The sequence below is a fragment of the Eumetopias jubatus genome, unplaced genomic scaffold (genome assembly GCF_037043125.1).
Source record: "Eumetopias jubatus isolate StellerSeaLion01/CBP00866 unplaced genomic scaffold, mEumJub1_p1.0 scaffold_14, whole genome shotgun sequence".
NCBI lineage: Eukaryota > Metazoa > Chordata > Mammalia > Carnivora > Otariidae > Eumetopias > Eumetopias jubatus.
The window spans coordinates 64,215,347-64,232,078 of record NW_028274820.1 but is presented as its reverse complement, the minus strand read 5'-3'; the positions used below and the strand labels follow the sequence as shown (position 1 = coordinate 64,232,078).

The following is a 16,732-nucleotide window of genomic DNA, read 5'->3' as shown; positions in this document are numbered from 1 at the left end:
GCAAGTTGCTTGACCCGTCTCACCAGAACAATGTAAAAAGAATGCTGGCTTCCCAGGACGTTGTGTGGAATTCAGCAAAACAATAGTGGCCATGTGCGTGGTAGATGGGCAATACATTTTTTTTTTTACACAAATATAGTTTTTCTATCATTCTGGCTTTTCCACTTCAGCATTTTTTTTTTTAAAGCGAACCCTTGATGGAATAAGTGGGAGACTTACCCTCCGCAAACCCTTCAGCACTTTTGCTTTAACCTTGCGTAGACTGTCTCCTTGGCTGCGCAGTGTGATCCGGAAGGGAGCCCCACATTCACTTTTGATCGTGTCCAGAGCTGAGGGCTTGACATTTGCCTGGCAGCCCAGGCCAGCCAGGAATGCCTGTGTTTTTCATGGGAGGAGAGGGGACAGCCCTGGCTTCTCACTCTTGGTGTCAGATTCGGGTCACCTGGAAGTCAGCATTGGCCTGGAGCTCCCCGTTTCAGAAAGCTGTTTGGAAACACTCATGGTCAGTGACCAGCAGGAGCACATTCCAGTACTGACCTGGGCGTCCAGCAGAGCAGGAGAGGAGGTCACTCAGCCTTAGATATGAATATAGGGAAGAAGACAAAGGAACTTTCCAGAGCTTGCTTTCTAACACTCAAAAGTGAAAAAACGTGCAGTTTTAAAGGAACTCCTTCCTCTTTTCTCACAAGGCTACACACAGGAATCTCTCTCTCCTGAAAAAAAAAAAAAAAAAAAAGAAACGTATTTGGAAACTGTAAACCCATTATTTTTCTCAGGTTGGTTTTGAGGCCTTGAGAATAAGAGCAGGCTTTTTTGCCTACTTAGAAGGTAGGGATGAACCTGAACAGACGTCAGTTTCTTTTCTTGGGCCCCAAAACTTGGAGTCATCCTTAACTCCTCTGTTCTCTCACATGTCCAGGATATACTTCTCTCCATTGCCAGTGCTGCCACCCTGGCCAAGCCACCATCATCTTTTGCCTGAAAAACTAGATGTGGCCTCACATCTGGTCTCCCCACCCTTACCCTCCAGCCTCATGTCAACAACCAAAATGGTCTTTGTAAGACGGAGGTCAGATCATGCTTCTGCCCCACTCTGAATCTTGCTGTGAGTTCCCATTTCACCCTGAGTAAAAGCCATAGTCCTTACAATGACTGACACATGGTCTTTCTGCAGCCCCCCATCACCTCTCCAGCCTTACCTCCTGTGACTCTCCCACTGGTCTCCCGACTTGTTCCTTGAGCTACCAGGTATATTTCTGATTAGGACCTGGCCCTGGCTGTTTCCCTCCCTGGCATACTCTTCTGCTTAGTGCATCCTCTCATCTCCTTCCAGGCTCTCCTCAAATCTCACTTTCCAGAGAGGCCACCACCAACCACCCTGGCCCGTGTACTGCGACCTGGCCTGGCCCCTCCATATACTCCCAGCCCATCTACTCTGCTTTTCCTCTTTCCTCCAAGTCTTGCTACCAACACAGCATATCATTTCTGTATTTCTTTGCTTTAGTCTCGTATACCAAATGTTCATCAAGGCACAGGGGAAAGGGGATGGGCAGATCTGAGTTCAAATCCCACCTCTACTACCATTTATTCCCTGTCTGATTTGTAGAAGTATCTCTCAGAGGCTCAGTTTCCTCATCTGCAAAATAGTAATAATGAATTCACTCAGCAAGTAATCAGGGAGGACCAGCACTGTGAAAGGCATTGGGGAAGAAGAGCTGAATAGGTGATTGTAAAGAGGATTAAATGCACATATGCGTATCATATACCTGGTAGAAAATTTGGCATGTATTTGGTGTTCATTAAATACAATTCCCTTTTTGAAAAACTTGAATTATACCTTTTATTAGTTATCTTCTCCTTTTAGTTCATACCATTTTCCTTTAGTGCTAAGAAGAGCAAACTAGATTAGAATGCACACACTCACACACACACGTCATTGAACCACAGTAGGATTTTTGGGAAAAGAGCCTGGAAGAGCTCCAGGAGAGTCCAAGAGTCTCCTTATATATGCAGATCATAGTGTACACATTTTATTTAAATAGAAACTCTGTAGCTTTTATCAGATTCTCCAAAAGAGCCCTTGATCCATAAAAGTTTAAAACCACTCTAAAACCCCATGATTGGTCCACTATTCTGGGCTTCTCTAAACAAAGATTTGTAACGGAAACTCTGAAATGATGATTAATTCCAGGGTGGAAGGTGGCTTTTGTGTGGTATGGGTGCTGAGCCCCCAGTTTTCTGGGTGGTGAGAGGAAAGCCTGTATATGTCAAGGTCATTGCCTTTTGAATCCCTGGTGCCGCTGGAATTTAAAAGCTTGCTCCGACGTGGATGAAATCAGCCCTGATATGGCTGGGATGACAGTGTGAGAAGTGTAAGCACAGGTGTTATGAAAGCTTCATTAATCTGGGTTGAGTAGAGATCACGGAGGGCAGAGCCCCTCGGGCCCTCTGCATAATTCCGTGTTCTGATTTGGGAAGCCTGAGAAAAGGACTGTCCCAAAGGGAGATAAATGCAAAAGCATTGCTGTTATTATTATCATTATTATTACTATCATTATTATTTGTGTTATCAACACAGAGCCTGCTGGCTCACTTAGCTCTGTGCATTGTTGTCAGCTCTGTCGCATTTCACCTCAGCTCCCATCATTGTCTCTTCATTTGCACGTATCATTCCAGAAACACACTTTCTTTTCATTTCTTGCAACAGAAAAATTAGATGAGAGGAATGAGGGAAGTTTAAAAGACAAGAAAACAGTGCCACGGAAGAATTTTGTCCTGCCTTAATGAAGGAAGCCAATACCATTTTTACTGTGGTCTCTCCTCTGGAGGAAAATGCTGCAGAGGCAAAAGCAAGACCACGGAGTGGGTGAGAGAGGGTTTCCTGGGTGTGTGATATGCGGGGTTTCTTTCTGGAGTCCCTCACTGTGTGTTCCCTTTGGTCGTTGGAAACCCTTGGGAAGAGAGCATGCCTCCCTGGGGAACTGGTGTGGTACAGGGCATGGCTGTGCTGTGGCTTTCTGAAGGTGAGGCTCTATTTAGACCTTCAAATGAATGACCGACGCAGTTCCCGTAATGACAATTATAGGTTCTTCCCCCCCCCGCCCAGCTTTACTGAGGTATCATTGACCAATAAAAATTGTATATATTTAAAATGCACAATGTGATGTTTTGATATATGTATACATTATGAAATGATTACTACAATCAAGCTAATTAACATACCCATCACTTTACATAGTTACTTTTTTTTGGTGGTGAGAACACTTAAGATTTACTCTCTTAGCAGTTGAACTCATAAAAGCAGAGAGTCAGACAGTGGCTGCCAGGGAATTTGAAGGGGTCAGGGGAACGGGGAGGTGTTGGGCAGAGGGTACAAACTTTCAGTTATGTGGGGTGAATACATACTGGAGATCTAATGTGTAGCTTGGTGCCTATAGCTAATACTCCTGTATTGTATACTTGAAATTTGCTAAGAGACTAGCTGTTAAGTTTCTGGAAGGACACTGCAGGGTCCTTCTTATTTCAGCATATTGCCACTGTCTGCAGGTATGGTCTTGGGTCAGTGGTCAGGTCTCTACTCTCCTACTTTCCTCATTCTCATCTATAAGGCTACTTAAAGATGGCTTGAAATGGTCTGCAATTGCAAAGTCATTGTACCATTGTCAGAGGGCTATTTGTTAATCACATATGTAGAGTTAGCCTTCCAACTTACATGAAAATATCTACTTTTGAAAATATCTACTTTTGAAAGACACCGTAGTAGGTAGGCTAATGACAGGCTTCAGTTTAAATCCAGTTCTGCCACTTACTAGCTGACTGCGGGCAAGTTAAGTTTCCCTGTGAAGGTTTCATGGGTTGTCATGCTTGCAAAGAGGGTGATACATACTACATCCAATAAACAGTAGCTATTATTATTACTATACTACTACCATTACTATTACTAACTCACATTGGTAGCAAATACTTATTTTTGGGGAGAGGAGAGACTGGATATGTCCTTTGGACACTACACAGGGTTAAGCCTGCCCTTTCAGTAACAGTGAAGGCTCTGTACGCACATGGCCTTTTAGAGCTATATTTTGACAACTGCTCAATTAGCCAGATAGCTGAAAACTATGTCAGCCATGGTCCCGATGCATTATTGATGTTGGCCCTTTTCTTCCAGCTGCATTGCCCGGTCCTTGTCCGCGGAGAACAGGAAGGGTATTCTCTCTCTCTTGTGTCCCTTGGAGGCAGGCCAGAGTGGAATCCTTCTCCAAAATGTTACTTCCCTTCAAAGGTGAAAAGCATGAGTCACAGCTGGTCGTCCCCCTGGGTTATTTCCGCGCTGCCCCTCCTCCGCACCACTCCCCCCCTGCACCGTTTCACGGGTGATTAAGGACAGGCAAGCGCGCTCCTCTGGGAGTGAGGACAGAGCCGGCGATGCAAAGAGGGATTTTCCTTCGCTGAGCAAACACCGGGCTACGTCACCAAGTCTCTGGGGCGCTATCAGTTGCTGCGGTGAAAGCGCCTTCTGAGGGGATATCGATTTGGCGCGATGGTTAGCAGCAGCTGGCACAAATGGAGCCTCCTCGCCGCTGCGGGCTTCTGGCCACCTTGGCGGACCTGGCCAACGAGAAAAGCGTGTCCCGAATGTTTGCAAATGCCAGGAGAGATGGGCTCAGCCAGGGGCACCAAATGACGCGGCGCCAGGCTGCTGCCAAGATGCCCAGAATAATGCGTTCACATGTACTTTCGGAGAGCAAACTCTGATAAGCACTCAAATTTAAGCACCTGCTTAATTGGTTTAAAAAAAGAGAGAGAGAGAGAAAAGTCCAATTACTACATTTTCGGAAGTGGTTTTTCCTTTTTTTTTGCCTTTAAATTTCCGCGGCCTTTTTTAGGAGTGGTTTTTTTCCCTTTCTTCTCCCCCCACCTCCTTTCCTTTATGTTTTAAGTGGTTTATGATGATGCATTTATTAGTTGTGGCTTCCAGGGCTAGATAGTCACTGTGGGAGGTAGGTGATCGCTGAAATTTTAATCAAATTGAATGATATAAGTCTCCCTGCCAATATTCTGACATATGCACATCTTCATTTTGATGAGAATGTTGTTTCTAAGAGCCATAGTTATCAAATAAAGCTCCCGAGGTGACCAGTAGTAAATGACCAGCCCTCTGTCAATAAACCCTTAACCAAGTTTGATTTTGCTATGGGAGGTGGAGGGATTTTGAAAAGGTCATGCATGCGTTAAAATTTCCTCTCCGACCAGCTGGTTCTAGAACAGAGAGATGGATAAATTCTGCAGTAAATGAATAGGAAATGTGGCCCCAAGTCCCAGACAGTAGTAATATCTTCAAGAATTGCTTGGAATGGTTTCTGATAGATTGGGTCATGAATAGAATAACAGTATATGGGAAATTATTACTGTGATCATTAAAATTGGAACCTCCACGGCAAATGAGACTGATTTCTGCCCAGGTTGGAGAGGGTACTCCTGCTACGTTGTGTGGATGGGTGAGGTGTGGGGACTGATTTTCACAAATGCTCTTTGTGCCTGAGTGGGCACGGGAAGTAGGAAATGGAATCTTTGTTACCTAGAGACTGATGTAGAAGGCTGTGTTTTGTTTGCCCATAGTGAAAGCAGAATGGCTGCTGACAGGATCTTAACTGACGCGTTTGGAGCTATATTCAAGGACTCAGCACTCTTTCTTTTCGATGCTTTGGTTAAAATTTTCAAGTGCTTCCGAAATCCCATTGAGGGGAATTATTTTCATTTCTTCACTTACATTTAGCTCAGGCAGTGGTGAAGTCACAGAACTATATCTGTGGGAGTCCATCCCGTTCTATGGTGGTACCTGTGGCCCACAGGGCTTTTAGAGCCTCTGGCTAAGATTTGCTTTGCATGCTAATTGCTTTTCAATTGTGCCCGTAAGTTTTCATTCCTCTCTGTAAATCAGGTCCCACTCCCTGCTTATAGGAGTCTGTTTATATCTCAGAAGTAGAAATATAAGCATATGCCAACTTCTGATGAGTCTGTCAGTCTGTATGTATGAAGGATTATGGGCCAGATGAGGGTGCCTTCAGGGTCTTTTTTATTAGCATGAATCTGTCAAAAGTGTATGGGTGGAAAGCATTCATGGAGATATTATTCTTTTATTCTTCTGGGTCTTAAAAATCCTTTCACTTCTGAGAATCAGAGGGAATAGAATGGGCCATTTAGGTGTCCTGGAGGGCAATTTTGAAAATGTTGTCAGGAGTATTTTCCCTAATTTCCCTTGTTGTCCTTAATCACACAAAAAGTAATGTTTCACTTTTCTCGAGGTATAGCTGCCAGATAACTGAAAATTAACCCTTTATGCACCAAAATGTAACCTGGCCAGCGCCTTACTGCCTTTCCCCAAACAACCCCAAATTAGCTTCTCGTCTAGTTGAAGATTTATTTATTCCCATGTCTCAGGTTTGCTCTTTGAATATAGTTCCTATGGCAGGAATCATTTTGGACCATACATGAAATAAATTTCATAGTCCTTCTCTGAGAAGCCCAGTTGGTCTTGGGCCCGTTGGTCTGTTATGCCCTCAGGGACAGTGGTGGACAGGACCCTTGTGATCTCTGCCATCTGGGACACTAGTCTAGTGAATCCTGTAGTAACACTACCAACAGGGAAATTAGTTCATCATCACTGATTGGATTAGTTCAGTAGTGTCACTGTGGGTTTTGGATGCTGGAACTCATGGGTCTAAGAATCTCTCCTCAGTTCAGGTCACTTTTTTTTTAAATAAAGTTTATTTATTTGAGAGAGAGAGAAGGAGAGAGAAAGAGAAGAGAGTGTGTGTGGAGGGAAGGGCAGAGGGAGAGGGAGAATCCTCAAGCAAACTCCTTGCTAAACTCAGAGCCTAGGACCCTGAGATCATGAACTGAGCGAAAATCTAGAGCAGGCCTCTTAACTGACAGCCCCACCCAGTGCCCCAGGTCACTTTTTGAGATCATTTAGCATCTCTGATTAAGCCAGGGGGGCGTTCTTACTCCTTTCCAACCATTCTTCACAGAGCAACCATAGTGACCCTTTACAAACACATCTTGGAATCCCTAAGTGATTTCTCCTTGGACTTCAGGTGAAAGCTGCCCTTAAATCTGCCCTCAAGGCTCTACTAAGGCCCTACCTGGCTCCTCCTCCCATTCACCCCGGGCCACTCTGCCCTTTGCCACATCACTCCAGCCACAACCCAACTGCCTTCAAGCTCCTTCCTGCTTCAGAATCTTTGCATATGCTGTTCCCTCTTGTCAGAAATGTTTTCCTCCTTTCTGTTAGCTGGATGAATTCTTTATCTCCTTCAGGTCTTGGCTCCGATGTCGCCTGCTTAGGAGGCCATTCTTGACCACCTAGGTGGATTAAAGATGGCTCTAAAATCTACGTTACTTTCTTCCCTCCCCTCCCCCCGAGCCTTGGGAGGTAATGTTTATCTCTCCTCACCTTGAATCAGAGCTAGCACCGTGATTGCTTTAACCAACCAAATGCAGTGGAAGTGATGCTGTGTCAGTTCTGGCCCAGCCTTTGAGAGGAATGGCAGCTTCCTCCCTCTTGGAATGCTTGCTCTTCCAAGCCAAGGCCCCACGTGTGCATGAAACCATATTGAACAGTATGGCCCCAGGTGCCATCTGACTGCAAGTGCATGAGAGACCCCAAACAAGACTAGTGGAAGAACTGCCTGGTCAACCCCCCAAAATCATGAGAGGCAAAAAGTGGTTGCTGTTGTTCTGAACCACTACATTTTAGAGGGTGGTTTGTTATATAGCAGTAGTTGGCTGATGCCAACTTATTTATAAATAGGCCCCACCCCTATTGTTTTCTGTACGGGACTCTGTTTATTGTCTTTTTAGTACTTGTCATGATTTATGATGATGTATTTATTATCTGTTTCCCTAATTAGACTGACATTCCATGGGGCAGGCACTGGGCTTTTTACTGACCACTGCAAACCTACTATCACAGAGTGCCTAGCCCATCGTAAGCGCTCAGCAAAGTTTGTTGCATGAATGAATGGATTTTAAAAGTCCTAGCATTTGTTTGTGAAATTATGTCTGTCACCCGCCCCCCCCATCCCCTGCCTTGCTACAGAGACAAGAATCTGCAAATCTTTTTCTCTCGTGGCAATTCAAAAGCAATGTTAGGAAAAAAAAAGTTTTTATCATTCTTTATAAATTATACTTGTTAAATCACAATTCTGCTTTGCATCTACTATGCACCTGCGCAACAGATTTTAATGATTCCCTACCGACAAGAGCATAATAGGACTGAGCTTTCGTATGGTAGCCCCGGCCCCCTCAATCGGCATGTCCAGCCTTTGCTTGCTGTCCCTTCCCGGGTCCCCTACTCCAGGCACACTGATTTCTTGCCATCACCTGTGTCACCACATGCATTTTCACTTTCCTGGAGTTTCTCTTCTCTGGTTTTTTTCTTCGGGAAGCCTTTGTCAATGGCCTCTGCTTTTAGTGGGCATTCCTTCTTCTTACCTGTGAACAATCCATTAAACCATATCCTCGGATGGGAGTAGGAGCCATTCTCGAGATTCGGGAAGGAGGCTCAGGAATAATGGAGCACTGGGACATAGCTTCTGGTCTCAGCTCTGCCACTGGGCCTTCTGCACTGGGCCTTATCGAACCTGGTTGGGCTGCTTGTTCCTCTCAATAAAAGTTAGCATCGTGGTTAAAAGGATTGCTAAGGTCCCTTTCAGCACTGGGGCTTTCCATATTCAAATTTGCTTTACAGCCATAGGAAGAACAACCCACTGATTTATGTGCATTTGGGTCATAATTTGGTTGACTGCAGCATCAGCAGTTTTCCATGAACGAAATTTTCAATTTCATTAGTACAGCCACGTTAATTCTGCTGGGTTGGCCCCATGTTCTGAGAGGCAGAGCGGCCACGAGGGCCAGGAGTCAGGAAGCCACGTACTGTCATGCTATCTGGCCACCAGCTGGAGGGTAGACCAGCAGAGGGAAGCCAACAGACCTCTTGGACCTCATCCACTTCATTTCTAAACTGGGGATAAAAATAATGTATTTAGCTCACTTCGGGATCGCTTTGAGGAACTCACTTGTATAATAATGGCAATGCTTTGGTAGGCCATTACCAAACTGTTATTGAAACACAATTATTGGGGTATCTATTTATCAAGATAAAAAGTCTCCTTACATTTACCTCAGGTGCCCTGCCCACTCCAAGGTCCTATACCATTTCCATTTTCCTTGCCTTCATGTTCTATTGGATGGATGGGATGGGGGAGGCACTCTGCTTTGTTATGAGAGCTTTCAATGTTTAAGGCACGGGCCATACATTTTTTTTTTAGACTACTTAACAAAATCCTCTATGGAAGTTCTATTAGTCAGGATTTTTATGGTTGTCAGTGACAGAAATCTGATTCAAGTTGTTTAAGTGAAAAGAACATGAGGGGAGGGGACATTTATTTGGTTCATATAACTTAAAAAGTCCATGGATAGCTCTGGCTTCAGGCGTTGCAGGATCAAGGGGCTCCAAAGATCCTTTAACATTTGTTTCTTTCTGTCTTTAGCTATTCTCTCTGCTTTTCTCTGTGTTGGTGTCATTTTTCTGGTATACTCACTCTACATGGTAAAAGGATAACCCCAGGCCAAGATAACCTCGAGCTTTATAATGTTGTCTTAAAGGAAAGACAAATAGACCCTCTCTCTTTCCCAGTGGCCATATCAAGTCTCTCATAAGGAACCACTATTAGATCTGCTTTAGTTACATGTCACCCTTTGGTCACTTTGTTCAGAGATACAGGGTGGATTGCTCTGACTGACCAACTGAAGTTATGTTTATTAGAGTCAAATCTAGCCAGTGGTCAGACTCCAGATTTCCCTGTAGCTTTTTGGGGGGCCCATGAAAAGCTTGGTTATCCTAGGCCAGGCTGTGGGTCTCAAAGGTATGTGAGAACTGAAAAGATCTGGAAGTCACTGAGCCCAACTGAGCCCATGGCCAGAGAAGGGAAGTGTCTTATCCTGGGTCCCATGTGATTCAGTGCTATGCTTAGTCCTCTTCTTGCTGTGCCACCTCCACTGGAAGCATTACATGAGTTTGTCACAGCAACTGAAGGATCCCGCCAGAGGGAGGGGTGGAAACTGGATCACAAGCGGGTTCCGTGAGACCACACCTGAGCTGGGGCTCTATCCTATTTCTTCTCCTGTCTGCTCTCCCTAGCCCTCTCGGCCAAACTCTGGATAGCTGAGATGGTGGCTGCTCAGAACCCCATTTCAGATGGGCCAGAGAACAGGAGTCCTCTGGGCTTACCGGTTCACTCCTCTTCCTGTACTTTCTTTTTCCAGTAGAGGTGGTTCCTGAGACAGAGTCTGCCCCAAATTATAAAACCAAAATGAGAAAGTGTCAAAGGGAGAGAAGACAGTGTGACTGTCACCAGAGAGGCCCCTTGCTGGAAAGGGAAGCCGATGGGAGAGAAGAGCCTCTGTTGACAGTGTGTTATGGGGCTGGCTCATATCTGGTGTGAATGGGAAGGAGGAGCTGCGGCGCCTGGCAGTGCTACTTGCCATATCCTAAATGCTTCTCCAGAATTTCCCCCTCAACAGACTCTCTGGATGATGCCACTGCCAAATCATGAAAAATGTAACAAGGGCGCTGGTTTGCTTCGTGAAGGTCAAAGCAAACAGTCTTAATCTCAAAGCTGGAAGATGGGTGTTCATGGGAGAAAATGGTGTGCTTTTTCTGATTTTGTCTCTTTCCTTTGTGCAACTCTTCCTTCTTTGTAGGTTGAGGAGCTTGTTTGTATTTGATAGTTGGATTCCTCTTATGGAGCCCTGGTTATCATTTGCCCCATGGTTGTTGCATAAGCCCATGGCAGGTTCCTGGAGAGCTGACTTCAGCGTCTGCTATGTATTCAGGGCAGTAGGTACCCTCGACATGTGACCATGCTTTCCTCCACCTAGCATCACCCCCTGTTCTCCATCATCTGGAGAGAGCCTGAGTTTCTTCCATGACCACAAAGTTTGGCTGACCAGACTTTCAGTGTTTTCTCCAGATCGTCTTAGTCATGCAGTTTACAGTCAAGCCATCTAAAACTGTTGGTGCGCAGCTGTACCCTCCACACCTTCTCGTGCTTCTGTGTTTCTTTTCATGCAGTGTGCTCTTTCTGGAATTTACCTGCCTTCATTCATCCTCCATGTAAGCAACTTCAACTCATCCGTTTTCAAGATCCGGTTTGAATGTCACCTCTGCTTTCCTAATCCCCCTCCCCCCAGTATCAGTGACCCTTCATCTGTGTTTCTACAGCCCCACCCTCTCTGTTATATACCCTTTTACTTATCTTTTTATGTGTCTGCAGGGAGGTGGTATAACAGGGAAAGGAACAGGAGCTTTGTACTCTGATCTGGGTTTAAAACCTGGCTCTGCCATTTATTAAGTGTCTGTCTTTGCAAAAGTGATCTGACCTTTGGGAGCCTCTTCTGTCTACTTGTAAATGGGCATGATGAACTCTTCTGAAGTGTTTTGTTGAGGATGAAATGAAACAACCTGTGAGGTACTTAACGTGGTGCTTGGCATATGGTAGTGTTCAGTAACTGGTAAGTCTAGTGATTGTAGTTATTACGATTGTTATTGGGTCGTGAAATCTTAGAGATGAAATGACCTGAGGGGTCATTCTTATGTCTACAAAGTCTGATGCCTACTCTCTTGTCTGATAGTCATCCAGCTTCTCCTTGAACTCTGCCACAGACAGGGAGTTCACTTTCTCTCATGATACTTAATGCTGATTATGCAGAGGCTTGCTAGTACTTAGACTAAGTTACTCTGTGTTTATTTGGGGAACTGTTTTAAATTGGCAGTTATATTTATGTATATATATATATGTATATGTATGTGTATATGCATTATATATTTATGTATGTATGCATGTCTATATATATATTTAGTGATGTTTCACCATATAAGATTTCCTAAAAAGTCTTATTGAAAAAGCTGGGTAAGGAAGTCACAATGGAAATTAACCTCCCAAGCGAAGCTGTGAGTGGCTTTGCATTTTCTTAGATCTTTTGTTTCTCAGTGGGTTTGCATCTGTTTATTGCTTGTCTCTGAGTGGACTGCCCATGGAAATTGTGGCTTATAATGTTGCTGCAACTGTCAAGCATATCATGTTTGTGATAGATAAAAAGAATAAAATCTGAGTGACATAATAACATGGTGCATCTAATAGTAGTAATACTTTATTGGCAGAGAGAAGACAGATTTTTCCTAATGCGGTTTAGAAAGAACCGTGGATTAGGAGCAGGAAATCCTAAGATAGTCTTAGGTACTTTGGGCTCAGTTTTCTCATCTGAGAAGTGGGAGTATTCGTCACACAGAGATGGGATATAGAGAAGGCAGAGGTGAACTCTGTCTCTGAGAACGAAGCACTCCCCCACTTCCCCATTCAACCAGAGCAGCTCTTTCTTTAATTTTTCAACATGAGGTATGCATTGGAGTCCCTTATAAAATGTTATTCTAAATAAAATATTCTGTCGCTTAAAAAATTTGTAAACTTCTAAACCAGATTATCTTTAAGGTCCCTCCAGCCCCCAAAACTATATGTCTCTAAAATAAAGAAAAGTGATACATCCTTACTAACTTTCTGATGCATGTTCAGTTTTAAAAAATGAAACAAAATTACTTTTTAGAAACTTTGTTAAATAGTATTTTTTGTCTTCCCTCTCTGATTGGCTTAATTGCAGTGAAAGGCTGTTCCTTTTCTTTTTCTTCCAAAATTTGCTTTTCTCTGACTTAATCCAAATCCTACTCATACGACGAAAAGGTGATAGGTATGGTGGAAGGCAGGAAGACAAATACGCTTTATTATTCCCTTGCATCCTTTCATCCCAGGCCAGTCCTTGGAGAAACCGTACCATAATTGAAATATGTTTTCAGCAACATGCATCTATCTCCCTTTTCAGCAATTCCTTTCCCTCGTTCTCTCCAGATGACCTCACAGAATCATAAAGATGGAACTAAGATGTAAAAAAAATCTTTATACCTGAATTCTTTACTTTAACCATGTGGAAAATGGGACCCTGTGAGGGGGACAGATTTGTACTGGGTAGGGTAATGAGCCATAACTCAAATGCTGGTCTTTTCCAGGTCAGTTCATTTTGTAGTAGGTCTGGATAACCTCCTGTGCTTTAGCTCTTACTGTAAAATAGGGACGATAAGAATAGTATTTGCCTCTTAGAGTTGTTGCTAGTATTATGTGAGCATAGAACCTTAGAGCAGTGTTTGGAATATAGATAGTTTTGGATACCTGTTTGCTGTTACTCTCATTACTACACTTCCATATTCTGACAGCAGGCTGCCCAAGGTGCACAAAGATGGTAATCTAATTTGGGGACCGGGTTGCCTCCCATCTTGCATCCCCAAAACAAGTTATTAAAATAATGTCTTTTTTTTTTTTTTTTAACATCCAGTATTAGCAGGTTACTGCTCCCTGCTGGGTGACATTGGGTAGGTAATTGGTTCTTTTCAGATAAATGAATTTCATGTTAACATGTTGGCTGCTTAATGCTATCTTTGGTAGTAATGTGTTAACTCAGTGATAATGTGTGTGCTTCCAGAAAATCAAGGACTGACTCTAATGCGATGCCTTCAGATTGTGTGGTAGGTGAGTGTGTAAGTCCTTTTCAATCAGATAGGTCAGTCATCTCACCTTGAAGAAGGTACCTTCTTCCACTGGAATGAATGGGGCTAGTCATGCCATCCCCATCACTCTCACCTCTAATTTCTGGAAAGTAAATGCCAGCTACCAAATGGGTGAGCATTTAGGATCTAGACACTATATCATTGTATTCCTTTATAAGGTCACATGAATGTAATTTTACAGGAACAATGAAGAAAAACTAGCTCTTTACCTCTATCTTACTTTTGAGAAGCAGGCATATAACTGATGGCTAGCCAAAGGATGCTGGGAGTGTGACTGAAAGTATCTGCCAGGGAGGGAAATATGTTATGGGGCAAGCTGCACCCAGAATCTCAGGAACCCTGAGTCCCAGCTTTGAAATGGCCCTGGGAGGTGGTAGTGGCTTCATCTAGATGGGAATTTGACCACCAGTTCTGTGATGTCAGGGCTGCAATCAACTTGAGCCAGGATCTTCTCTTTTTCTGTCTTTAGTCTCTCTCTTAATCCCCCCCTTCTTCCTCCCTTCCCAGCTCCATACCTTGTCCCATTCTTCCAGAGCACAGTGCTTTATTGACATTGTGAATGACCCAGGGGGACACAGTGAGTTGCCACTTCGTGGAGCTGAAACTCTTTGCCAGTCTCAACGCCTGCCCAACCATCAAGCCCTGCAGGGACCCCTTGAGGAATATGTGGCATTAATGGGTGGAAACTCCTACCTCCTCACCGTTGGTTTATATTTTCCTTACCCGGCACCAATTCCCCCATCCCCCGACCATGGCGGGGTGGGTGGGGAGGGAGGGAGAAATGAACTCTCATTAGCAAGAACATATCAGGACTTTCTAAGTGTGATGTGTGATTACTTTAATCCCTGCCAATTGTTTTACTATTTCAAAATGGAACCGGCTCTCTGGCGGGCGTGTAGGTGAGCCCCACCTGAGAGCTGCCAGCACGAACTCCGCGGAAGCTCGCCTCGCCGTTCAGCCCACAGCCTCCTGGGGGCCGCAGCCCTCGGTTCCCTGGGACTGAGCGCGGGGCGCCTCCGGCCGTGTTTTGTGCGCGCCGGGGCGGTGCGTGGCGCGGGGCTCCGGGTCCGAGGCCCGAGCCCGGCGAGCGTGTGCCCCGCGGACGGCGCTGCCCGGTGCGCCCCTCCCTTCGCGCTCGCGGGTGTCAGACCAGATGCCAGCCCCCGCGCGCTGACAGACGACTTTTCTCAGTTGTCAGTTTTCTTGCTTGTCAGCAGAGCTACTGGTAAGTGAAAGAAAACAGAGACAGGGCGCGAACGCGGCGAGGCAGGGGAGAGAAGGGGTGGGACAGGAGGAGGGAAGCCGCGGGGCGCCCGAGGCTGGGGGGGAGCGCGGGGAGTGGGGTGCTTGGCCTCCGGGTCGGACCACCCCGCCCGCACCAGCTCCCCCTTGGTGCTTCCCCTCCCCTGTTTCTCCTCCTCGCTCGGTCTCCCTTTCTCCCCCAAATCCTTCAGCTGCTACACCGATTGCTTCTGTGGCTTTGTTTAAAAAAAAAAAAAAAAAAAATCCGAATAGGTCCGAGGTGCTTTCTCCTGGAGTAGAAGCACAATCCCTATTCCTCGGTATTAGCTCGGGACCATGGCTGGTTCCCGCAGCTGCCTCCGGGAGGAGGCACCTGGGCCGGGGATCGCCCGCGCTGCGAGCCCGCAGTAAGTCCGGGTTTGTGGGCGCAGAAAGGAGGAGCGCACGCAGAAAGTGACAGGCAAAGGCGCGCTGCGCCCGGCTGGGGCTCGGGGCCGGACCGGCGAGGAGGCAGGGAGGGACAGCCCAAACTCTCACAGCCTCACTCCCAGTGATAACCTGCAGCTATGGAGTCGCCAACCAAGGAGATTGAAGAATTTGAGAGCAACTCTCTGAAATACCTGCAACCCGAACAGATCGAGAAAATCTGGCTTCGGCTCCGAGGGCTGTAAGTAAATCTGTTTACTTCTCCTGCCCCGTTTCTCTCTGCAGTCGGTATCTTAAGTATCCCGTTACAGCCATGACTGCTCACCCTCTTCCTGCAGGCCCCTTTAAATACAGCCCTAGACGTTCCACAACTGCTTCTCTGTTAATTACAGTCACTGCTACCTTTTTTTTTTTCAACCGAGACTTGTTTCTTTGAGTGTTTTAGAATGCCTTGCTATTTCCAAAGCATACTTTCTTTGGGGGAAGAGGAGATGCCTTTAGATTTCAGTTGTAGTAGCTCAATATCCATGGAGATGTTTCTGGTCCTTTTTGCCCAAGGAGAAAAGTCTGGGGACTCAGGCTACAGACTATTAATCAAAGGAAGATATTCTCTGCAAAATACTTGCAAACATCTTGGCAGGTGGTCCAAGAACTTACCAACAGTTCAAATTCAGCATTCATTCTGGCTGCTAAATTTTCCTCTCCCTCGCCTCGCCTAGTTCAACTTCTGATATTTTCTTAGGATTCTTTCTATCGGGAAATAATTACTAGAAGGAAGGGCTTTTTTTGGAGAAAGTGGGGGTCAGAACCAATATTGGAGTTTCCTAGCAATATTGGAATAGTGAAATAGCGTGTTTGCTTTCAGGACAGTGGCCAGAATTCTAGAGGGACTGATGGACAGAGATCTCTGAATTTCATTCACTTCATTGGGTTCTGTCTGGTTTGGGGTGCTGCGGAGAGGTGACCTGGAAATACACAATATTTTCTGTGAAAATGTTTCATAAACAATGAACAGCTGGTCACCCCAGTCAGGAAGCTCTAGTGTTAGCTGTACATTTACAGCTTGCTCCTCTGTTGACCAGGCAGATCCCTAAGACACCTTTCATTACTACTAGATACTCATTTCAGTAGACATTGGCATCAAATATCTAATGCAGTTAAAAAAGAAAAAACAACAGTTTTTCTCCAAGTATATCCTGCAGACATTCTGTTCCTTACGGACAGTGATGGGAATGTGACAGCTCCTTGGCAGTTTGTTTTGCTGTAGTTATTGTGTTTGAAAGCACATGCGCGCGCACGCACACATAGACACATGACCCAAAACAAAATAAAAAAGGCACTGAAATAAGTTAGCTTCATCTTAGAGGACAGCACATCCTGACTGGGGTA

The 16,732-nt window shown here is 45.1% G+C and overlaps 1 protein-coding gene across 4 annotated transcripts in view; it reads left to right on the top strand.

Annotated features, from left to right (window-relative positions):
* PDE1C (phosphodiesterase 1C) overlaps positions 1-16,732 on the top strand; it is a 625,988-nt gene that overhangs the window by 295,512 nt on the left and 313,744 nt on the right. The window contains exon 1 of one of the 4 annotated variants that reach the window (XM_088018712.1): positions 15,484-15,584. The exons of the other annotated variants lie outside the window; for them this stretch is intronic. Within the exon in view, the coding sequence (XP_087874838.1) occupies positions 15,484-15,584 (101 nt within the window). Of the gene's footprint in view, positions 1-15,483; positions 15,585-16,732 lie in introns of those variants that run through there. 4 annotated transcript variants of the gene reach the window in all.